At 45.1% G+C, this 26,109-nt stretch overlaps 1 protein-coding gene across 2 annotated transcripts in view; it reads right to left on the minus strand.

The window, feature by feature from the left end:
- Positions 1-26,109, minus strand: part of LOC124798055 (potassium/sodium hyperpolarization-activated cyclic nucleotide-gated channel 2-like) — a 271,387-nt gene that overhangs the window by 162,423 nt on the left and 82,855 nt on the right. For both annotated transcript variants that reach the window (XM_047261283.1, XM_047261281.1), the window contains exon 3: positions 15,270-15,407. In XM_047261283.1, coding sequence (XP_047117239.1) covers positions 15,270-15,407 — 138 coding nt within the window. The remainder of the gene's footprint in view (positions 1-15,269; positions 15,408-26,109) is intronic.

Below are 26,109 nucleotides of genomic sequence, written 5' to 3' on the forward strand. Positions count from 1 at the left end.
CGGTAACGCCCGCCACCACGCTGCCAATTACACAGAAGTGATTTGACTCGGAAACATTGCAACTTCCTCTTTACAGCCCCGATCTTTCACCGTGTGATTTTAACATCTTTGCGGGGCGACCTGAAGAAAGAGTGAGTGGATATCGATTTCAGCTGGACGAGGAAGTGCAAGATTGGGTACGGTTGTGGATCCAACAGCGGCCAACTGCGTTCTATTAAACTGGAATTGATCGTCTCGTCTCTCAGAGGAATAAATGTCTTAAGGCTTTTGGTGATTACTTTTGAGTGAAACCATTCCATGGTCCCGTTGTATCTGGTATTCGGTTTTCGTTTGACTGCTCCTTATACTCTGGAGCGCTCCAGTTTCTGTGCTGTTGATCCATTGCAGACGTTCTACTCTATGTGTCGCTGTGAACCTTTTGCGAGGTTCCAGAATTCAGATATCCATTTTAAACAATAACGTTCGCAAAGTTCGCTCGGAAGTTGGTTGAAATTGACTTGTATTTAGCGAGAGCGGTAATGCCAGTCATGTGTGAAACCGATTGTGTTACTCGTCTCCAGTATCTGTCGTTTAGGATCATTTTAAGACTACTGTTCTTACCCCGAAGTACATGGCGGCATGTGGGGTGTACCACAGCTTGTACACACGTTGGACAGCCCACGCTGATACACCAACAAATGGGGCAACTTCGTTCACGGTGTGGTGATGGGCACGTCGAAACACTCTCTCTCCTTTTTGACGTTCTGTCACGTTGACCCATTTTACTGCGCTGACTACACACAGCTGACTGGCACGTACACACCGCTTCAGTGCTAAGTCAGGGGTGGAGGGTAACCAGTTTCGCAGCATCCACAGCGTTCCAAAGCGACCAGTGTTTTCTCACAATGTGTGAGTAATATTTTGTGCTGTGAGCTTATCTGGATAGTGTGGTTACGCCAGATGAATTGGTGTGTGGGGGGGGGGGGGGGGGGGGGGGAGCTGGGGTGACTGTGTGCACCGACACTGTGAGTGACACTGTAAGCTTTCTTAAAAACTTTCTACTACCTTGACTGTACCAGTATTCCTCTTACGAGAATTGTACGCTATTGCCAGCAATAAAAAAGAGATCTGCGTCAACTGCGATATTGACATCAGCGGCTCCAGGGCAGCAACGTACACTACAACTGACCTATAGGACTCACTCCTGCGCAGGCGTCCTTGTGACCTAAGAGAACTTCATCTGTCTCAGGAAACAAGCAGTAGACAAACAGCCGTTTCGTCAAAGAACTCGCTATTATGTCGTTATGACACCGCCAATTGTAAGAGAGGTTCTTACCCAGGGACAGAGAGGTGTAAAAATTGGAAGTGCGAATGTTTGGAAAAGTTATAACACGATGTACATTTGATACAAGGTACGTTTAACGGAATATCCTTTGGCGCCTGCGCTGGTGATGGTCCCAGACTACGACTATAACACTGAAGGGGTTGACAATAACAAATATTAAAAAAGATAGAATACCGACGGGCTGTGATCAGCTTATACCCGCTGAGCGTCCAGTCCGGCATGCAAACAGGTACAACACACTGTCCTCTGAGCTACTGGAACGGTAAAGCCATGCTGTCAACAGACCGTCGGCAGCGCTCTGGCCTAGATCAAGCTCTCTGGTAACAAATCTCCACTTACTAAAGGGGAAAACAGTAAAGAAAACAAATCAAAGACTGCAGGTTCACGTTCACAGGACGCAGACACCAAGAACAACAACAAACAACACCAACAACAACAATAGTAGTAATAAAAATAAGGAAAGAAAGATTAAACAGCTCCATCGCACGCTGCCAGCGTTGCTGTGTGTAAGCACCTTACGACTTGCGTCCGTGTAATTGCAATTTTGGGATGTGTAGTCGGTCCTCTTGCAGCTCTGCGGGTGCGGAGGCATCTAGAGAAACAAAGATACGTGAGCGCCGCACAAGCAGATACCAACCTCTAAACCTAAGAGCTCAATTCCCCACGCGTGCCACTCGTAGGCACCGCGGGAGCTAAACACACACACACACACACACACACACACACACACACACACACACACGTGCACAGTTGGCGGACCTGCTCTACAGTCAGGCCAACTGAACAATGACAACAACAACAATAATAATAACAACAACAATTTCGTCGGCGGTACGTCAGGTACTCACTTCCTGCTCCAATTGTGAAAATATGCCGCTTTTTACAATCAGTATCAGTTTATGTCACCAGCCGTCACAAAGACAGAAACTTTGGAAATTTTCTTGTACAACATTAAACTGGAGTATACTTTCATTACGCCATCTGCACACCAGTTCTCTGCCAGAAGCCTTACCGTGTTCTTCCCAAGTGCAACACAACACTTAATTTGCACAGTTACTTCACACAAGTAAAAACGTTAGTAAAGTATAGTTACAAGAAAATGTAAAACATTTACAAAGAAAACATCATGCACATTAAGTAAGCATAACAAAAATTGTAGGCGTAACGTGGCATTTCTATTTGAACGAATGTAAGGTGAAGCTCAGAGCAGGGCGTCAGCCACCAGCTAACAACTCTTTCAGTATTAAAAAGTAGACGCATGAGAACGCATGTAGGACTCACAGTCGGTGAAACTTATGTGGTAGCAAATAGGGTCCTACACAATATTTTATTGATCGATCAACTGAAGAGTTCTCGTCATTGCTTGAAACGATTGTATATTAACTGAGTTCACTCATATGGGTTTACTTTTTCAGTTGCTTCTGTGCCGCCTACATCATTGGGCAACTGCTCATAGGCCGGAAAATTTTGAAAATATTACTTATTTTATATACGTATTTGTAATTTTAGGCCTAAAATGTTTTTATAATCTGGGAATAATGTTTGTAACGGCATCGTAATCCCGTAATTGCCATCTGCGAGGAACATATCGGATACAAGAGTGTTAGACTATGCAGCCTTACCGTTTGTTTTACAGTATTTGTGAAAATTAGAACCACTAAACTAGAACGAACAAATAAAGTGATTAGGATGGCGTTGCATATAATAGCTAATGTCTTTTGTTAAACTACCGCAGTATATGTATCTGCAGTTTACCAATCATGAAAAATTCCTTTTTCCCCCCTTGGTTTAAGTGTATTTTTCATAAGTAATGTTTTCTTTTAAGAACAGAAACCAAATAAACCGATATTATTCATAGGATGACTGTCGTTTTACAAACGCCTGTATGTAATAATGTCTAGCTTCTAGGCTAAAAGTAGTACTAATGGTATTTGTTCAGGCTGCACGGTATTCAGTGTTCGAAGCAATTCATTATACCATTTGAAACGTAATATGCACTACTCAGCAAGACACAATCCTCAGTTTTATAAGAGAAATCTATTACAATAGATCGTGTCTTTTCATGCATAGACGAAACTAGGAAAGATAGTTGTATCTTGCTTACAGCAACGCATAACGCATCTCTCTCTCTCTCTACACGCACGCGTGGCTTCGTCTCTCTCTCTCTCTCTCTCTCTCTCTCGTGTGTGTGTGTGTGTGTGTGTGTGTGTGTGTGTGTGTGTGTGTGTGTGTCCGTGAGTGGTTTCTGCGTCATTCATTGAGCCCGTGGTTTGAGGAGTATGTTATTAAACTTTCTTCATATGAGCACACGTGAAGCAAATTTAATCACGCTTTTCAGTTCTAATATGAACGCGATGTAATTATTTTTATTAAACGTGCGGGTAAAGGTCGCTCCCCGTAGAGTCTACCGATGGAATACGTGGAACAGCAAAACAGATACACTTTAAGTAGTAGTTTACCTCATTTGCTGTCTACAAATTATTAAAACCCTCCGAAGAATCTGTGTGTTTTGACTGTTTTATAGTAACGTAAATTATTCAAGATAGTTTCTTTTCCTGATTAATTATCTAAAGCAATAAACAGAAGTACGTGCTTATGGAGCGCTTGCAGGGCGATTACGCAAGACTTTCTCAGAGTCATCGCTAGTCTTACATCTACCAGCTTTCCAAAGGAACTATGTTCGCCAAGGAAACGAAGATAGTAACAAGTACTTCAGATGTATCTGTATTACATAGTACATGAGGTATATTTGCAAAGAGTACTAGGAAAGCATTTACTCTTTCACACCACCGATGAGTGCCATCTTATCGGAAGTTGGCCTATAAGTCCTGTCCTGCACTGCAGTCACAATAGTGTGTGAGCTCTTGCTGAGCTGTACTTTTGTGTTGTGTCCGAAAGGTCGTCCTGGTCAAAAAATGAACAATGGTAGTTTTGACCAACTCTGCAAGTAGTCCAAATGTCCTCCAGTTTTTGGATGAAAGGTTCCATGTGCTGGCTGACAAGTGTCAGATTCTATGTTGGACTGAACAGAAAAAATGGCTCTGAGCACTATGTTGAGGTCATCACTCCCCTAGAACTTAGAACTGCTTAAACCTCCTAAGGACATCACACACATCCATGCCCGAGGCAGGATTCGAACCTGCGACCGTAGCGGTCGCGCGGTTCCAGACTGTAGCGCCTAGAACAGCTCGGTCACTTCGGCCGGTCGACTGAACAGAGGGAATTATAGCAGGTAAGGCGCTCTAAGGCCAGTACTTATAATGAAGAGTGATGCTTCCTCTATGCGAATGCTCCAGAACCTTTAATTCTCCTACCAGGTAAATGCTGATCTCCAGTAGAAGCTACGGACTGTAACTGAGTTCTTCATCAAGGAGGGGTGCAAGATGTTCGATATTTAAGGAACACAGAATGTATATGTGGACGACGTTATTCGAAAGGGTATGTTCCCAGGTGGATGAAGTTGCTTAGCCGGCCGCTGTGGACGAGCGATTATAGGCGCTTCAGTCTGGAACCGCGCGACAGCTACGGTCGCAGGTTCGAATCCTGCCCGGGCATGGATGTGTGTGATGTCTTTAGGTTAGTTAGGTTTAAGTAGTTCTAAGTTCTAGGGCACTGATGACCTCAGATGTTAAGTCCCATAGTGCTCAGAGCCATTTTTGAAGTTGCTTAGAGAAGGGGTGGACAGCATTAGAAACGCGAGAGCATCATCTGCGACCGTGCATAGGAGAAGTATTCCAACTGCGTGTGCAGTATGACCAGTCTACATCTGTTAACAAAGAAACTATGAACTTTCGTACTTATTCAATATTTGTTATTCTAAATCATTGCTCTTCGTCTTTGCTATAGTAACTCTCATTGCCTAGATTCTGTAATGAACTACAGTTTGGTTTCATCAGTTCTTTGGGATAAGTAATCTGTCATTATTATTCTGTATTAGTACCAACCTACATAATGTTAATCTAAATGTATATACGCTTTTAACCTCAAATGTCTCGTGAATTTTTTAAGATGTTGAAACAAAGTTGCCGGCCGGTGTGGCCGTGCGGTTAAAGGCGCTTCAGTCTGGAACCGCGTGACCGCTACGGTCGCAGGTTCGAATCCTGCCTCGGGCATGGATGTGTGTGATGTCCTTAGGTTAGTTGGGTTTAAGTAGTTCTAAGTTCTAGGGGACTGATGACCACAGAAGTTAAGTCCCATAGTGCTCAGAGCCATTTTTTGAAACATATTTGTCGACAGGAAAGCGTGAAAAGGGGTGAATATTTCTCCATACTGGTAATGTACATAACTTTGTTATCTACCATGATACTGAACTAACTATGTTGTTTCTTTTTTTAAGAAAAATGTGACTACGAATAATTTGAAGAGCATGACTCTTCAGTTTCTTCCGGCGTATTTGTTGCTCGAACAGTCCAGGGGTGTACTGCTGGTCCATACTGTCCAACGGGCAGAGTATTTCGGCGATCATAAATGTCGCTATCGTTAGGAGTGCTGACGAACTGAGCTCCTGAGGGTGCGCGGCCGACTTTGACGCTTGCGTCGGCGTCTTTTGTAGCGTCGACGTAGTTGCTCTGTCCGCCCTGATCGCCAGGTCGTTGTGTTTCCCGAGCTTCTTCCTAATTAAACCCAGTGCTAGCTCCCAAGCCTTGCTGAGATTGTAACCGCAGTCCCGTATGATAATACACTACTGGCCATTAAAATTGCTACACCAGAAGAAAAGCAGATTATAAACGGGTATTCATTGGACAAATATATTATACTAGAACTGACAGGTGATTAGATTTTTACGCAATTTGGGTGCATAGATCCTGAGAAAACAGTACCCAGAACAATAACCTCTGGCCCTAATAACGGCCTTGATACGCCTGGACATTGAGTCAAACAGAGCTTGGATGGCGTGTACAGGTACAGCTGCCCATGCAGCTTCAACACGATACCACAGTTCATCAACAGTAGTGACTGGCGTATTGTGACGAGCCAGCTGCTCGGTCACCATTGACCAGACGTTTTCAATTGGTGAGAGGTCTGGAGAATGTGCTGGCCAGGGCAGCAGTCGAACATTTTCTGTATCCAGAAAGGCCCGTACAGGGACTGCAACATGCGGTCTTTCATTATCCTGCTGAAATTAGGGTTTCGCAGGGATCGAATGAAGGGTAGAGCCAGGTCCACTATTCAAAGTGCCGTCAATGCGAACAAGAGGTAGCCGAGACGTGTAAGCAATGGCACCTCACACCATCAATCCGGATGATACGCCAGTATGGCGATGACGAATACACGCTTCCAATGTGCGTTCACCGCGGTGTCGCTAAACACGGATATGACCATCACGATGCTGTAAACAGAACCTGGATTCATCCGAAAAAATGACGTTTTGCCATTCGTGCACCCAGGTTCGTCGTTGAGTACAGCATCGCAGGCGCTCCTGTCTGTGATGCAGCGTCAAGGGTAACCGCAGCCATGGTCTCCGAGCTGACAGTCCATACTGCTGCAAACGTCGTCGAGCTGTTCGTGTAGATGGTTGTTGTCTTGCAAATGTCCCCATCTGTTGACTCAGGGATCGAGACGTGGCTGCACGATCCGTTACAGCCATGCGAATAAGATGCCTGTCATCTCGACTGATAGTGATACGAGACCGTTGGGATCCAGCACGGTGTTCCGTATTACCCTCCTGAACCCACCGATTCCATGTTCTGCTAACAGTCATTGGATATCGTCCAACGCGAGCAGCAATGTCGCAATCGCGATAGGCTACAATCCGACCTTTATCAAAATCGGAAACGTGATGGTATGCATTTCTCCTCCTTACACGAGGCATCACAACAACGTTTCACCAGGCAACGCCGGTCAGTTGCTGTTTGTGTATGAGAAATCGGTTGGAAACGTCCCTCATGTCAGCACGTTATAGGTGTCGCCACCGGCGCCAACCTTATGTGAATGCTCTGAAAAGCTAATCATTTGCATATCACAGCATCTTCTTCCTGTCGGTTAAATTTCGCGTCTGTAGCACGTCATCTTCGTGGTGTAGCAATTTTAATGGCCAGTAGTGTATTATCCCTGGTGCGAAATTCGATTACTTTTCTAACGACACTGTCCTAGTATCTGGATGTCTGCGCTAAAATGCTGGTACATTCGTATTCCATTGCACGATTCTCCAACAGTGCTCTGCTAGCATCGACTTGTTAGGGCATATTAATCGAGTGTGCCTCTGCTGCTCTCTGCGTCGATCTTAGATGGTGCACGTTGTCTGTCCAATATATGTCTTGCCACGTTGGCACGAAATCTGATATACCTCGCCTTCCTCAAATCGAGGTCACCTTTGACTCTCCCCAATAGTACCCGTGTTTTAATGGGTGGGTATCAGTTCTTACGCGGTGCTTTTTCAATATGCGACCGACTATTCCCGATAGCGCGCCCGTGTACGGTGTAAAGACTGTCGCTACCCATTCCTCCTTGACGTCTTCCGTCTTCACAGGTTGTACCGTAATGGTGGGGGAAAGAGAGCTCTTAATTTACCATCTGGGTATCAGTTTTTTCGGAACACGGTTCTGAGGCGTTCCAGTTCCTGGGGCAGACTGTTTGCGTCTGAGTTGGCGTGCGTCACGTGTACTGGTACTAGTGTTTTTAGTACCCTATTCCTCTGCACAGGGTGGTGGCACCTATCTGCGTGCAAACACTGGTCCGTTTTCTTTCGATACTCACCGTGGCTCAGCGTGCCATCAGCTCTTCTGTTGATCATGATGTCCAGGAATGGAGTCTTCCTTCTTCTTAGATCTCCATAGCGAATTTGATTTTGGGATGTATGCATTTCAGTTGTACAAGGTAGTCAAGGAGTTGGTCCTTTCCATGGGACTGGGTAATGACTGTGTCATCCACATAACGGAAAAAGCAGGTGTTTCCATTTGGATGATGTCAGGGACTCTTCTTCGAAGTGTTCCGTATACAAATTCGCAACCATGGCTGAGAATGGGCTGCCATGCGACTCCCTCCGTTTGCTCATAGTACATAGTATTCTCCATTAAATAGAAAATACGTAGAGATAAGGACATGTCCGTCTGCTAAAAGAATCCGACTTCCACTGCTACATCAGATGTTACGTAATATACAAATATTGGTTAAAAAACTGTAATTATGTATTGACAAGAATCTAATTTTGATATATATAATGCTCCCGTAAATGTTTGCGGTTAACGTGACTGACCAGCTATAAATGTGTAATTTTTGATTCGGTCAAGTGTTCATAATCCGATGAAATTAATTCACCCGTTATGAATTTGTTGAATATCCTTCAGTTATCTTAATTTTTATAATCTACCTTTCTGTCTCATTTCATAAGTAGGAGAGTAATTGCTCGGCATCTTCATGCTCCTAATGTTGTTTTGGCTGCTGTGTGTCTCTTGGGACTGCTTCTAAGCTCCAGTACAGCCCTGCGTGATTTTTATTTCTTAGGTTTTTGAGGGTGTGAGTAACAGAAGGTGTCGATCGTTAGTCGACAAAATTCTCTAAAGTAAAGTTGACGACTGCAGTTTCATGCGTAATGCTTCGAAGCTTGACATATTCATTTCCATCAGGTGCTGTGAGCTATGGACTTAAATGTGACCACTGCCTAGACTCCAGTAAGTATGACTGTCGAAACACTGTATGGAACGGTTAACAAGCGAAAGTAGTGGTATGCCCTCTCAGGGCATTTGTTTGGAACTGTCTCTGCAAAAATTATCAATGAAATGCGAAGAATACTTTCCTATCGAGTATCTGTGAAACACTTTTTTCTGCCAGAAGGCATAAATATGTCATTACACGTTCTTATTTACATGTAAGTCTTCATTTGTACTCCGTGTATGGCAGAGGGTATATCCCACCAGTATTATCTATTTTGCTTCCTATTTCATCGTGTAGTGAGTGTGGGGAAATGGCTGCCCATATACCTCTGTCGATGATATTCTACGTTCCGTTTTGTTGTCCTTCAAGGCAAACCATCCTGGGCTTACATTTCAGCAAGATAACGCCCGCCCGCACACGGCGAGAGTTTTTACTCCTTCTCTTCGTGCTTACCAAACCCACCTTCGCCAGCTAAATCTCCGCATCTCTCCCCAGTTGAGAACTCTTGGAGCATTATGGGCAGTGTCCTCTACCCATCGTAAGGATAAACGCGCCCACGGAACAGGATTTGGGACACCACAACTCTATCATTCAATGACAAACCGAATAACTGGACCAACGCCTTATTGACTTGCTCAATTTGTGTAGCTCTCCCTCTTGAATCAATGATCCAGTTTTTCTGAAATTGTAATAATTTTTTGTCTATAGATGTTCATCACATCTACCGATTCCGTGGCATTCGGGTAATTCCTTCGTGGTCTTCATCTTTTTTTGTGTTGGAATGTGCATTTGATGCTATAAAATTCCTCTTTTTTTCCGAACTTCTTTCCTTGGTACTGCCAGTGTGCATTTAGTGTCGTCGCTACTTGTGCTAAGATCAGTTGCCAGACATCAAAACTCACCCATTTCGTTTAGTGTCTCGTCTTATAATCTGACCGAGCGTGGTGGCACAATGGTTAGTACACTGGTCTCGCGTTGTGGAGGACGTCGGTGCAAATCCCCGTCCGACCATCCAGATTTATGTTTTTCGTTAGTTCCATAAATCGCTACAGGCAAATTCCGGGATGTATCCTTAGAAAAGAACACCGGCGATGCACTACCTCGTCCTTTCGACACCGAGCTTGCGCTGGGTCCCTAATTCCGCGCTGACAACGGGGTATTAACCTCTAGTTTTCTTTCCTTCCATCTTCTTAATCTGATTCCCGCAGCATCACCTGATTTAATTCCACTACACTGTAATGTCCTTACTTTATTTTTGTTATTGTTCACCTTATAATCTCTGTTCAAGACACTATCCATTCCTTTCGGCTGCTCTTCCAAGCCCTTTGCCGAGTGTGTGGGAATTGTAACATTATCGGCAAACCTCAAAGTTTTTATTTGTTCACTCTGAAATTTTAATTTAGTTTCAAGATTTCTCCTTAGTTTCCTTATCTGCTTGCTCAGTGTACAGAATGAATAACAATGGCGATAGACTGCAACCGTTCTCAACTACTGCTTCCGTTTCACATCCTCCGACGCTTGTAACTGCAGTAACATTTCAGTATAAGTTGTAAAGAACCTTTCAAATGGTTCAAATGGCTCTAAGCACTATGGGACTTAACTTCTGAGGTCATCAGTCCCCTAGAACTTAGAACTACTTAAACCTAACTAACCTAAGGACATCACAAACATCCATGCCCCAGGCAGAATTAGAACCTGCGACCGTAGGGGTCGCGCGGTTCCAGACTGTAACGCCTAGAGCCGCTCGGCTACACCGGCCGGCGAACAACCTTTCACTGCTCGCTTTATTTCATCCCTACTACCTTCATAATTTCATAGTGTATTACAGTCATCACTGTCAAAAGCATTCTATGAATTTCTCGTACACAGCGTAACATAATTAAAGAATTGATCTTAGTCGAAGTAGCGACGATATGAAATGCACACTGGCAGTACCAAGGAAAGAAATTCGGAAAAAAGAGGAATTTGATAGCCTCACCCCGTAATTACCTCCCATTGCGAGGCATGGGTTTTAAATTTGGCTCAAAGGTGTTTACAACATTCCTCTGTAACGGTGCAAGAGCGTGACACCCTACGACGTCAGTCTCGGGTTCGACGACGCTTGAAATTTCAAGGTGTCGGAACATACGACAAAAAGGCCAGAGCTCAGAAATTCATGTGACGTATAAAGTGGATTAATGATGTCACACTGACAATTAATTTCACCACAATTCGGCTAAATACCACCGTGAACGTGTCACACGATGAGAAGGTCGTTACAGCGTCTGTTGCCTACATTCCAACTCTTCTTTGACACCTCTACGATGGAGGTCAGAAACGTGACGCCCAGCGTTGAAATAACGCGGTTTTCTTATGAGTGGCCAACGAAAACATTTCAGACACGCCACCTCTCAGAATGGACACGAAAAGGCCTCAAGGGGTGACAAAAAGGGTGTTAATGAAACCATCCCTTTCCATAGGACGCTGATTCCCACACATGTTGCGGTTGAAAACGACAGTTCACAGTGCGATGAGCAACAAGACGATGCTCTGATAACCTTTGATACTGTTGACACTGTGGTGTCACCGCCAGACACCACACTTGCTAGGTGGTAGTTTTAAATCGGCCGCGGTCCATTAGTACATGTCGGACCCGCGTGTCGCCACTGTGTGATCGCAGACCGAGCGCCACCACAAGACAGGTCTCGAGATACGGGATAGCACTCGCCCCAGTTGTACAGACGACTTTGCTAGCGACTACACGGACGAAGCATTGCTCATTAGCCGAGTCAATAGTTAGAATAGCCTTCAGCTAAGTCCATGGCTACGACCTAGCAAGGCGCCATTAGTAACATTGCATGTATCTAAAGAGTCTCACTTGTATCGTCACAATCTCCAGATGTACCAAGGATGGATTAAAGTTAAGTAATACTGAAGCTACGTACTTTTCTTTATAACATTCATTGCGTATCCTGTTACAGACCTATAACTTGCCTGCTAAACGCGTGCCTTTCGGCTACTTCCGTGGCGTGGCTGTCTTGCTACGCCACAACAGACACCTCTTGGACAGTTTAACCCTTCTCGACAGATATCATGGGGATGCTACCCCATAGAACTTTATTTCACGCGTTTGGAGTGCAGTGCGACTGAAATTTTTGCTCTGATGTACAGCGTGGAACTACTAGGGACCGTTCAAAGCCATTCGACGAAATTTGAACATGATTTGAAGCAGCAGCAGGTGGTTATGCTTTTTCAGTGCTGCTGTTTCACACCCTCCTGTCAGGTGATCACAGAGACACATGACATCGATACAGACTTCAATAAAACGGCAAAGAGTCCCTCTAAAACCCCTCAGTTTGCCAAAACCCTCAGTGGCGCCTGCTGCCATTTATTGAGAATTTTTTTAAAAAATGTGCCTTCACAGGGAAAATCTGGGAATTAGTCCAGTAGCCTGCATACAGACAACTGGCATTGGAAGTGTGTCATGTGGTTGCCTACTTTCAGGCAAGCAACTGGCGTGGAGGTGTGTCAAATGGTTGCATACCTGCAGGCGCCTCAGACTACTTCGCAGGTTCTCTCTGTAAAGGCACATTTTTAAAATTCTCAATAAATGTGGATGGGTGCCAAGAGGCTTTTGCCAAACTGAGGGTCCCTATAGGGACTCTTTATCGTTTTATTCACACATGTGTCAATGATGCACATCTCCATGATAGTGCAACAGGAGGGCATGAAACAGCACCGAAAACGCATAAGAACCCTTCGCTACTTTGGATCACGTACAAATTTCGTCGAATAGTTTTGTGTGGTCCCTATTGGTTCTATTCTGTACATCAGAGCAAAATTGTGGATACTTAGCACACAAATGAGATAAGATCTTATTCAATGGGGTTGCAGTCCCGTGATGTCCATAGAGAAGGGTTGAATCGCTCAGGAGGTGTCAAAATTGCGAAAGGTTGTCAAAAACGTCGTCGTTTTGCACATCGTACTACAAACTGTCGTTTTCGATAGCGAAATGTGTGGGAATGAACGTCCCGAGGATAGGAGTGGTTTCACTGACGCCCTTCATGCCACTTACTGAGTCTGAGAGACGATGTGTCTGAAATGTTTCCCTCGTCCACTCATAAGAAACTGCGTTAGTGCATCGCTGGGCATCGCCGTACTGAGTTCCATTGCAGTGGCGTCAAGAGAAGGGGTGAAATGTGGGTAAGAGGGGCCGTGACAAGCTTCCACGGTGCCGTTTGACATAATTGTGGTGAAATTTCTCGCCAATGTTTCAACATTAACCCACTTTACACGTCACACGAACTTCTGAGCTGTGACCTTTTTTTGCGTGTGTCGACACCTTGCCGTTTGAAGCGTCACAGAGGCCGCGGGTGACATCACACGGTGCCTTGCTTTTGCACCTTTACAGAGGCGTTCAAAAAATGTCCGACAGATGGCGCTTCATCTGATCAGAATAGCAATAATTAGCATAACAAAGTAAGACAAAGCAAAGACGATGTTCTTTACAGGAAATGCTCAATATGTCCACCATCATTCCTCAACAATAGCTGTAGTCGAGGAATAATGTTGTGAACATTGTGATTAAGCATGTCCGGAGTTATGGTGAGGCATTGGCGTCGGATGTTGTCTTTCAGCATCCCTAGAGATGTCGGTCGATCACGATACACTTGCGACTTCAGGTAACCCCAAAGCCAATAATCGCACGGACTGAGGTCTGGGGACCTGGGAGGCCAAGCATGACGAAAGTGACGGCTGAGCACACAATCATCACCAAACGACGCGCACAAGAGATCTTTCACGCGTCTAGTAATATGGGGTGTTTTTTTTTTTTGTTCTAATAAAACCCCATGTCATTCCAAGAATGTGTGTCAATTTTTACCTCTCTATCTACATTATTCCGTGGTTTATTAAGTTTTCAAATTTATACTGACTTTTTGATCACCCGGTATTACGAGGGCTATCCACAAAGTACATTACGTTTTGGAATTAAAAATAAATAAAGTATAGGAAATTTTTTTATTATATACAGATGAAAGCCACACTTCAATACTACTTTTCTACATAGTTTCCATTTAAATTAGGGCACTTATCGCAGCGATGGACGAGCTTGGAAATTCCTTCGTCGTAAAATTGGCCACTGAAGACCACAACAACAACATCGCAGCGATGGACGAGCTTGGAAATTCCTTCGTCATAAAATTCGGCCGCCTGCGCCTTCAACCACGTGGTTACCTCTTCTTGAAGCTGTGTGTCGTCATCAAAACGCTGCATAGCCAACCACTTCTTCATTGCTGGGAATAAGTGGAAGTCGCTCGGTGCCAGGTCGGGACTGTACGGCGGATGAGGAAACAACTCTCACTTAAGAGATTCGAGAACTTCACGAGTGGCATTTGCCGTGTGGGCCCGGGCGTTGTCGTGAATCAGCAAGATCTTTGACCCCAACTTCCCCTGCGCTTGTTTTGTATTGCTCTTATGAGGTTTTGCAGAGTTTGGCAATACCTTTGAGAGTTTATTGTAGTGCCTCTTTCCAGGAAATCCACAAAAATCACACCTTTTCTGTCCCAGAAGACAGTCGCCATCACCTTCCTTGCCGACATTGTCTGCATGCATTTCTTGGGTTTTTGGGAGGAATTTGTGTGCCCCCAGTGCATTGACTGCAATTTTGTCTCGAAGTTCACATGATTAACCCATGTTTCGTGACCAGTAACGATGCGATCGAGTAATGAGTCGCCATCTTTCTCGTAAGCGACAACGCCCGGGCCCTCACGGCAATGCCACTCGTGAAGTTCTCGAATCTTTTAAGTGGGAGTTGTTTACTCATCCGCCGTACAGTCCCGACCTGGCACCGAGCGACTTCCACTTATTCCCAGCAATGAAGAAGTGGTTGGCTATGCAGCGTTTTGATGACGACGCACAGCTTCAAGAAGAGGTAACCACGTGGTTGAAGGCGCAGGCGGCCGAATTTTACGGCGAAGGAATTTCCAAGCTCGTCCATCGCTACGATAAGTGCCTTAATTTAAACGGCAACTATGTAGAAAAGTAGTATTTACATGTGGCTTTCATCTGTATATAATAAAAAAATTTCCAATACTTTATTTATTTTTAATTCCAAAACGTAATGTACTTTGTGGATAGCCCTCGTATAATACTTTGTATATTTCATTGTCGTTGTTATTCAGATCCTAGGAATCTGTGGCACATTAAAAGGGGGTGTGGCAGCAAACTATATTTGGGGGACAGCGAAGGGGAGGCGCAGTAAGAAATTGCGAACTCAGTTCTAGCCCCGTTGCCCAGCGGGACGAGTTGTGAGCTGGTGGCGTAGCGTGCCGGCGTGCAGGCTTTGTCGGCGGCGCGGCGGCGCGGTACTTACATAGACCTCCTCCCACTGGCTGACGTATCGGACGAGGCGCGACAGCCGCAGCAGCCGCACCAGGCTGAGCAGCTTGGCCAGCCGCAGGATGCGCAGCGCCCGGCCGGCGTGCAGGATCTGGAAGCTCTCGCTGAAATCCTGCAACAAGTGGTGGCATCCGCCCACTGGTCTACCAGAGCTGCGACTGCGAGCACCCTGTCCTCCACTCCCGCTCCCGTCTCTCACTCTCCGTGGCCGTTCCTCCCGTGGGGGCTCGACAGACCTCGAAGCGGCCGCTACCAGAGGGAGGCACAGCACGGTAGTCTTCGTGGATTTGGGAAAGCGTTATGCAACGTGGCTCAAATCTGAAAACCCAACCGTAGCTCAAAAGCCTGTCCGGTCTCATTAATGTGACCACCGGCTGTGTTCGATGTCAACTTGCAGTAACCACACCACTCACAGGTGGCAGCAGCACCAGTGGAGGGTATATAAAGCGTGTTGGGGCAGTACAGCAAAACATTACAGTCATTGCCGTAAAGTGGAAATGGAGCGATCGAAACTAAAAAAAGGACCACGAAGGAGTTGGTCACGAACTGATACTCACGCAAGTGTCGACTTCACTTTGGCGGCTGATGATGAATGTTGACCTTGTAGCGCAATTTCACCATGCAGCTGACAACGATAGTTAACAGAAGATATGTCGATACCAGGGCTTAAAGTCTTTGCGCGTTTCATCCGGTGCTAAGTTGGACACTAACTGTACTTCACAGACAGGTGAACGAACAATATACGCAGATGTCAGCATTTGAGAGAGGATGTGTAGTTGCGCTCAAAGAAGCCGGTTGGAGTAATCGGCGAACCGCTAGACGTCTGAGTAAGAACGATGTCACTATTCGACGATGTTGGCAGGAATGGGTGAACCATGGCGGGACACGGTGACAACAAGGAAGAGGTCGACCTAGACAGAAAGAGAGAACCGAGCAGTCATCAGAGAGGTACTCATAGCCCCGAATCCTCCATTATCACCGATCTGACGTGCAACTGGTCCTTCAGTCACTGGTAAGTTCAAAATGGTTCAAATGGCTTTGAGCACTATGGGACTTAACATCTGAGGTCATCAGTCCCCTAGAAATTAGAACTACTTAAATCTATCCAACCTAAAGACATTACACACATCCACGACCGAGGCAGGATTCGAACCTGCGACCGTAGATTCGCGCGGTTCCAAACTGAAGCGCCTAGAACTGCTCGGCCACAGTGGCCGGCCAGGTCAGTTAATAGGCGCCTCACACAAAGGAGGACGAGATCACAGCGCCCATTGTTCCGACTACCATTGACCTCTGTACACCAATATGGCCGTTTGCAGTGCTGTTAGGCACATTCGGCCAGGGATCTCATTCATTGCGGTAGAGTTTAATTCAGTGATGAGTCCTTCTTCGAACTGAGGCCCGATGACAAGCGAAAATGTGTCTGCACACATTCTGGACAGCCGTGGGATACCAACCTGAGTGTCGCCGCCATACGGCGAGACAACCAGGAGTGATGGTCTGGTTGTCATCCGCAGCACCCATACATCAGAGTGGTACGTCGACGGTATTCTATGCTCCGTTTTGTCGCCCTTCGTGGCAAGTCACCCTGGTCTTACATTTGGGCAAGATATTGTCCGCCAGCACACAGCGGGAGTTTCTACTGCTTGTCTTCTTGCTTAGGCAACTCTGCCTTTGACAGCAAGGTCACCTGATCACTATGGGCAGGATCCTCCAACCAGCTCGGAATTTTGACGATCTAATGCGTCAGTTGGACAGAATTTGGCAAGATATCCATCCCTCATGACAGGAGAACATCCAACTCTTTGAACCAATGCCGGCCGGCCGAAGTGGCCGAGCGGTTCTAGGCACTACAGTCTGGAACTGCGCGACCGCTACGCTCGCAGGTTCGAATCCTGCCTCGGGCATGGATGTGGGTGTGATGTCCTTAGGTTAGTTAGGTTTAAGTAGTTTTAAGTTCTAGGGGACTGATGACCTCTGATGTTAAGTCCCATAGTGCTTGGAGCCATTTTTTTTAAGCAATGCCAAGCCGAATAACTGTTTTCATGAGAATCGGAGATGGACCAACGTTATTGATTTGCTCAATTAGTGACGCTATTTCTCTTGAATAACACGTTCAATTTTTCTGATACTGTAATCATGTTTGTCTGTACGTGTACATCATAGCTGTTGATTTCCATCCCATTCGGAAAATTTCTCCGTGGTGCGTTTTTTATCTGAGAGTGTATCTGATGGCTTTCGGGGCGAGGGTGGAAGCATTTTCGAAACAGCTAAGTTTAGAACTGGTCGGGTGCTGCCATGGTTAAAGTATACAGTAATGTATGTATTTGGGTGGTGCCCGTTACGTCGGGAACGTCCGACAAGACAGACAAAACACAAATATACACTTTTCTGTAACAGCGCGACAGCTCCTTGCTGTTTGTTTCAGTGCAGATGCACTAACACCCCCGAACTCCTGGAGAATCAACAATTTTCGTGTAGGGGTAAGTGGAAGAGGGATGCTGCATTGCAGCTTGTGATAAGGTAGAAATTTTGTCGTCAGGGACTGTGTCGGATGGCTGAAGCGGTTTAGGCAACCGCTTGCGAGAATCATTAAATCCGGATTCGAGTTTCGGTCCAGCACAAATTTTCAGATTTCGTGGAAGTCACGAATTCCCACCCATCCCTTCCCTTTCTTTCCCCAGTCTCTATTTCATAAAAAAACAGTCAATGCATGTCTAAATTGCGCTCTCCAAACCAGCACCGAATGTTCGAATGTGTGTGAAATCTTATGGGACTTAACTGCTAAGGTCATCAGTCCCTAAGCTTACACACTACTTAACCTAAATTATCCTAAGGACAAACACACACATCCATGCCCGAGGGAGGACTCGAACCTCCGCCGGGACCAGCCGCACACTCCACGACTGCAGCACCTTTGACCGCTCAGCTAATCCCGCGCGGCAAACCAGCACCGAGGTAGCTGTGGTGCGTCATAGGCCACAGATGACAGGGGTCGGCAAGTGGTATAGAGATGTGTACGGGAGAATAGACGTGCAACTGTTGAGCAACTGACCACCCAGATAAACCAAGAGGCTACCAACAGGGCCTGCCAAACGACAGCTCAGCGAACGTTGCCGCGTATGGGCCTCTACAGCAGGGGCCTTGTTCGTGCACCTACGCTGACTGTTGTGCATCGGCGACGAAGATTGGATTTTGCTTGCCACTACTGCAACGAGACGCTCACTGAGTGGCGACATGTCGACTTTTCAGATGAATCACGCTTAATGTTCCATAGGGCAGTTGGCCATTGGCGTGTGCAGCGTAAAACATCTGAAAGAAAACATCTTGCAACAATCGTTGAACAGGCTCAGGCCGGAGGAGAGAGCGTTGCTCTCGGTGGAATATTTTCGCGGCATCTCCTGGGTGATCTCCTCATTCTGGAAGGCACAGTGGATCTAAGCGCGTATACCATGTCCCCCCCCCCCCCCCTCCTCTACAGGCAGTTGGTTTCTTTCTCGGCACAATGGCATCTACCAGCAGGACAATGCAAAGTGTCACACAGCTCGGAGTGTACGTGCGTGGTTTGAAGAGCACCAGAATGAGTTTACTGTACTGCCGTGGCTATCAAACATCCAGGATTTAAACCCAACTGAGAATCTGTTGGGCCACCTCGATCGGGCTGTTTGTAGCCTGGAGCATCAGCAGAGACACCTAACGCAGCTGGCCACGGCATTCGAGTCGGCGTGGCTTCACTTCCCTGTCGGTACCGTACAGAAACTCACTGACGCTCTTCCTGTATGTCTCGCAGCAGTCCGCGATGCAAAACTTTATTATTCCGGCTTTTGACAAGTGGTCGCACTAATCTGACTGGACCTTGAATATAGTCGACTCCTTAACTACACTCATACTCATAAATTAAGGATAATTGCAGAACGTGGTGCCACGCAACGAGGCACTACACAAAACTGGCGTTAATAGTATAGGCACATTGGGAACAGACACGACACAGATCTGTAAGTCCACGGTATTGGTGATAAGTTTAGAAAACGGTCTCGAAAAACATCTGCTGCAAAACGACACTGTTTTCTGCGCATGTACCCCAACATCAATATGGGATATGATCACCATGCACACGTACACAGGCCGCACAACGGGTTGGCATACTCTGGATCAGGTGGTCGAGCAGCTGCTGGGGTATAGCCTCCCATTCTTGCACCAGTGCCTGTCAGACCTCCTGAAGTGTCGTAGCTATTTGAAGACGTGCAGCGATACGTCGACCCAGGCAGGCGAACAACCATACGGCACGCGCGGCTAAGAATCATACGGCACTGCGGAGAGAATTTTTGAACACCCCATATATTAATTTATATTGTTATTGGAAAATTTTTTACTTAAGATGTATGATAATGACGACAACACTGTCAACAGTGGACAAAATTAAGTTATGTTCTTACTTGAACGAGTACACGGGATATTTCTTTGGATATTAGTGAGTGGAACGGTAAACAAGTGGTGTATTGGGTCACACCCAAGCAATTACTTGAAAAAATGGTCGCGTTACCAACATGTTTTCAAATGCTTGTAGCACGGAAACTGTACCTTTCCGGACATGGGTTCCAGTTCAAAATATTATCTGCTCACTCCTCTCTACAAGCCCTAGACGTTTGTAATTGGAATTTTTGAACTCTCTCTAGGTGGTGTTTGGGTATAAGTCTAAATACAGAGTGGTTATAATTACGAAACAGCAGTGCCGTGTTATTAGATTCACGACGGAATGTTCTTTCGGACATGCATTCTTGCATGTGCGAAGGAACATTGCATCGTACTTCTTAATAACACAGGCACTGCAATTTCGTATTTATTCGCCAGTACCAGCCCATCGACTCTCAATAAATAAGTCCTTCCTGGACGGGAATTACGTAATGTACGAGTGCAGACTGTGGGTTCGGATCCCGGTCTGGCACAAACTTTAATGATCGTCATTCCAAATATACAGCCAATGATGGTTCATATGCGCAACTGCGAATACATTTCCTTATATGTTTATAATTAAAGATATGGTTTTTTGAATGCAGCAGTGCGGGCTGTATCCATAGCAGGACGCTGAGACATCGCTGGTGTACTCGCAGACTATGTTTAAAAAAGTTCCACTTTGTGCCACCAGGCGAAAATATGGCGCTGTAAGCAGCCAGAATGTGGTGTGGGTGCAGGAAAGGAGAGAAACGATCAAATACATGATAACGGAGGTTCCGGTTCGTTTATTAGTGTATGGTCTCAAGTTACAACGTGTGTTCTACATGGTCTTTCGACTCAGCAACATGCTGCATCCGTAATATGACATGGACGGCAGTTGCTCGCGGCATTTTCGGTGTGATCAGAGTCGTACGCCGTCGTATGCTATCATTGGGATCAGAAGGACTCTGGACGCAAACCTGATAGACACAATCTGTCAGATGTCCCCACAACCAGAAGCCACATGGATTTAGGTCGGGGGATCTGGAAGGCCATAGATCTTGAAAGTGCCTAGAGGTGATACAGTCGTTACCGAAGGTTCTCGAAGCAAATCTTTCACCTGGCAAGCAACCTATGGTGTCGCCCCATCTTGCATGAAAATTGTGGTGTGGACACAACTGCGTTCTTACGAAGCTGGAATCACATGTTGCACAGGGAGGTCCTTACAACATGCAGATGTCACTGTACACATAACAGACCTGAGAAGTGTCATCTCCTAAAAGGAAAGTGGATGACGACAATGCAGGAACTTACGCAACCACATCACACAGTCACATAAGCCTATACAGTTGACGTTCCTGTACAACATATGGCGGAGTAGAACCCCAAATGCGACAGCTCTGTGCGTTCACGTCACCGTGCAGAGTAAAATGTGCTTCGTCTGCGCAAAGAATATTCTCCGGCCACATGTCACCCATTTCCACCCGTGCCAAAATATTAAGGCCAAAGTCGCGGCGTTGTAGCCTTATCTTGGGACTTCGTCTCTTGCATATTTTGAATCTTGTTGGAATGCTAATGTAAAATGTGTAGAAAAATCATTTGAACTACTTATCAGGGAAGAAACAATTCCCGTGACACAGCTCGAGCACTTGCTGCATGCAGGATTTGAGGCACGTGCTACATGGTCGGATATCACGACAGAAACTTCATCAACAACTGCCATGGGAGTGGGCCGCCTCCTTCTCCCTGCTGCACCACCTAACTCATCTGTCTTCATACACCCATAGTTGAAATGGACAGTGGGACGTCAGCTGGTATAAATTCATATTAAAAATAATAAATTCCTCCAGCTGCATTTAAGGTGTCGATTTTTTTTTGACAACTAGTTTCAACGTTGTAACAACGTCATCTTCAGGCTCATACACTTGTTGACGTCAACTGCGTGCGGCTGATACTAGAAGTCAGTAGTGAGATACGGACGTGCTCCGCTGAGTTCAGTTACTAAGCACCTTCCACACGGAGCAAGTCCGTATCTCACCAATGACTTCTAGTATCAGCCCCACGGAATTGACGTCAACAAGTGTATGGGCCTGAAGATGACGTTGTTACAACGCTGAAACTAGTTGCCAAAATAAAATCGACACCTTAAATACAGCTGGAGGAATTTCTTCATTTTTAATGTAACTCATCTTCAGTCCATTTATTGACACATGACCCCTTGGTAACTGTTCCTGTCGGCGATATTCTCACAATACAACGCTGCTATTGCTGCCATTCTGATAAAGCAACTTTACCAGCAGTGCACGGTCTTTCTCCGCTGTAGCCATTACGTTTCATATGGAAAACTTCAACCTTCTTAACCCTTTGCAGCAACAGTCACTTCACAAAAGAAATGGTTCAAATGGCGACTTAACTTCTGAGGTCATCAGTCGCCTAGAACTTAGAACTAGTTAAACCTAACTAACCTAAGGACATCACACACATCCATGCCCGAGGCAGGATTCGAACCTGCGACCGGAGCGGTCGCTCGGCTCCATACCGTAGCGCCTAGAACCGCACGGCCACTCCAGCCGGTTTCACAAAAGAAATCGACCTGCGTCGCTAAGGGACAAACAGCATACTGGCGTCACAACAGGCAACATTTCACCTTTTGAATGCTTACAGTGCCATATTTTTAACCGTTGGCAGAAAGTGAAACGATTATTTTTTACAGCTTATTCCAGTTATTAAGACATAGTTTTTCGCTAAGCTGAGTCATCAGGCTTGTAACTGACTCAATCATTTACAAAACACTGAAGTGCACTCCTGAAATCACACGATTAACCCTCCAGATAACTTCAAAAGTTTCAGCACGATCAGGCGCAGCGCTTGGACCTGCGACCGCTTTTATATTTCGCATTAAAATAAAGACTGACATCTGGACGAAGTCTTAGAATTCCCGCTAAACAGAAGATGTAGCATTTTTATGATACACAGTAGAGATTAGGAAATTACTTGTTTCGAAACTAGAGAAAACATAAAACAATGCTTTAGAGAAACAGAATTCAAAATACGCATCGGTAAGTGGCGTCACAGCAGTTATTAACATTATATCACTGGTTGCAGTCTACACCTAGTATCAAAGATCCCTCTCGACCCAAACACGGTACAGGATGACAACTTAGTCTTAACGAACAGGGCAACTTCTTCCACAATGCTAGCTCCACACGGAGCACTACCAGGGATGTGCAACTGTTTCTGTCGACCGTCCGACGCTCTTTGCGGTGGGCTGGCACGGATGCACTGCGTCGGCTTCCATCCCCTGGAACTCACCACGGCATCTGTCTGCAACGGGCATCCGTGCGCCATACGTGGCTTGCCGAGTGGTGTCACATAACATTTTAGGGCCAGTTCCGTTCCAAGCTGTCTATGCCGAACTTATATATTGCCATGCTGACCGCACACTACCAGTCTGCGATGTAGGACAGCATAGAGTGAAAGCGCAGAGTGTGATTCCGACTTTCAAGTACTCGGAGCAATGTGCCTGCTACCTCAGGGTGGTTTTAGCGTCCGATACTCTTGTCCCTTGGGAAGATCAGTTTCGATTCCGTAGAAATGTTGGAACACGCGAGGCAATACTGACCCTACGACTTATCTTAGAAGAAAGATTAAGGAAAGGCAAATCTAAGTTCTAGCATTTGTAGACGTAGAGAAAGCTTTTGACAATGTTGACTAGAAAACGCTCTTTCAAATTCTGAAGATGGGAGGCGTAAAACACAGGGATCGATAGGCTATTTACAATTTGTACAGAAAACAGATGGCAGTTATAAGAGTAGAGGGGCATGAAAGGGGAGCAGTGGTTGAGAAGGGAGTGAGACAGAGCTGTGCCTATCCCCGATGTTATCCAATCTGTGTATTGAGCAAGCAGTAAAGGAAACAAAAGAAAAATTTGGAGTAGGAATTGAAATCCGTGGAGAAGAAATAAAAACTTTGAGGTTTGCCGGCAACGCTATAATTCTGTCAGAGACAGCAAAAGACCTGGAAGAGCAGTTGAACGGAATGGACAGTGTCTCGAAAGGAGGATATAAGATGAACATCAACAAACGCAAAACGAGGATATTGAAATGTAGTCGAATTAAATCAGGTGATGTAAAGGGTATTAGATTAGGAAATGAGACACTTAAAGTAGTAAAGGAGTTTTGCTATTTGGGGAGTAAAATAACGGATGATGATATAAATGGAGAGGATATAAAATGTAGACTGGCTACCGCAATGAAAGCGTTTCCGAGGAAGAGAAATTTGCTAACATCGAGTATAGATTCCAGTGTCAGGAGGTCTTTTCTGAAAGTATCTGTATGAAGTGTAGCCATGTATGGAAGTGAAACATAGACAATAAACAGTTTAGACAAGAAGAGAATAGAATCTTTCTAAATGTGGTGCTACAGAAGAATGCTGAAGATTAGATTGGTAGATCACATAACTAATGAGGAGGTATTGAATAGAATTGGAGAGAAGAGAAATTTATGGCACAATTTGACTAGAAGAAGGTATTGGTTGGTAGGACATGTTCTGAGGCATCAAGGGATCACTAATTTAGTACTGGAGTGAAGAATGGAGTGTAAAAATCGTAGAGGGAGACCAAGAGATGAATACAGTAAGCAGATTAAGAACGATGTAGGTTGCAGTAGTTATTCGGAGATGAATAGACTTGCACAATATGGAGTAGTATGGAGAGCTGCATCAAACCAATCCCTGTACGGAAGACCACAACAACAACACATTTGTCCTTCATTCCGGGGTCTCCACATTCCATGTTTTAGTGTGACAGAGTCCAGCTAACTGACGCGAGTGATGTGCTCGCCTTCTTCTGGAAAGTAGTCTTCTCAGGAACATATCCAGTTGTTTTTACTCTAATCTGACGTGGTAAGAAGACCGGGAATATTTTATACGTATCCAGAATTTTTGATTCCAAACCACTGCGTTTAGAAGCTCTGATTGAAGCGCACGAAGGCTGCACAGTATACTAAACCTTGGAGAGTTTATGCACAGTTCTGTAATCCTATTCATTTTAGTGGGGTTCAAAGATCTTTTCTGTCTCGTGTAACTCACCTGAAATATCAGTTTAGCTATATTTAGTGTATTATGCGAAACTGTCGTGGTTCATTCTCTTTCTTGAACAGTTCCCAAGAGTGGGGAGTGAGATAGCCGTACAGTCGATCTCTACGACTGTCTCCTTCCAAATCTTGGTAACTGTTCATGAAACAATAGCAACGACATTTTTGAACTTATATTTTTTAAAGAGAATGGATGGCGACAGTTTTGGATAATACACTATATGTAGCTAAGGAAATGATATTCACAGAGTACTCTATACGACCCGAGATTTTTTAATTATCGAAATAAAATCACTGCTGTGAAGAATCGGACATAGAGCGCCCTACATATAATCCATTAATTGTGACTGCGGAAGACTCAAGAACGAAATTAGAAGCAAATGAAGCCTGGTCCATATGTAATGAAAAAGTCATACTTTGGGAACAAGCCTGCCATTGACAGATTCAAAAAGCTGTGTGTCTCTTGCTGAAAGGGAAATCATAGAGAACTCGAAAAACCTAGCTGAGATAAACGAGGACACCATCCTTAAAAATGTAAGCAGATTGAAGAGTTATGCTGGCCATGAAGTAATATGGCACGGTCATATGACCGCAACAAATCTGAAATAAATGAAAATCAAAACAAAACTGCAGATGAAATTTCCTAGCGGGTTAAAACTATGTGCCTACCTGGGACTTCCACTTGGGACCTTTGCCTATCGGGTTTAAGTGCCAGGAAGTTTCAAAGCAGCGCACAGTCCGCTGCAGAGTGAAAATTCGTTCTGGAAAATTGCAACTGTCTGTGTAAAAAAATTCTAGCTTCCCCTAAAGAGATTTGAGGTTATTGCAAGACTATTCTTTAGAGAACTTTTAGTTTTCGATCCAACATTTGTGCACAATTAAAATAACTAAAATTCGACGCTGTATGGTCTGTGAAGGAAAGCGATGCTAAGGTCAAAATTTCGACAAAGGTTGTTATGGTAATATACGATATCTATCCCACGTAGAGTTAGATGTGCAGATGCAGACATCGATTTACTGATTAAAGAAAGTAAACCAGGAGGAAATGGAGGAAATCACTGTGCAGTCTGCAACTTTTGAATTTTCAACGGACGAGGAGTAAATCTCAGCACGAAAGGAAGAGTATAAAAGTTCCTGCCAAATGAGCAGAAAGTGTGTCATGACCATAAGAAGCAAAACAAATAAAATATGATCTGTTGCTATAAAACGTACACAGAATCAGTAGAAAAGGTTCAGGCACTTCTTTAATAATCGTTGAAGATGCTTTAAGGCCCATCTCTGACGGAC

Source organism: Schistocerca piceifrons, chromosome 5, assembly GCF_021461385.2.
Source record: "Schistocerca piceifrons isolate TAMUIC-IGC-003096 chromosome 5, iqSchPice1.1, whole genome shotgun sequence".
NCBI lineage: Eukaryota > Metazoa > Arthropoda > Insecta > Orthoptera > Acrididae > Schistocerca > Schistocerca piceifrons.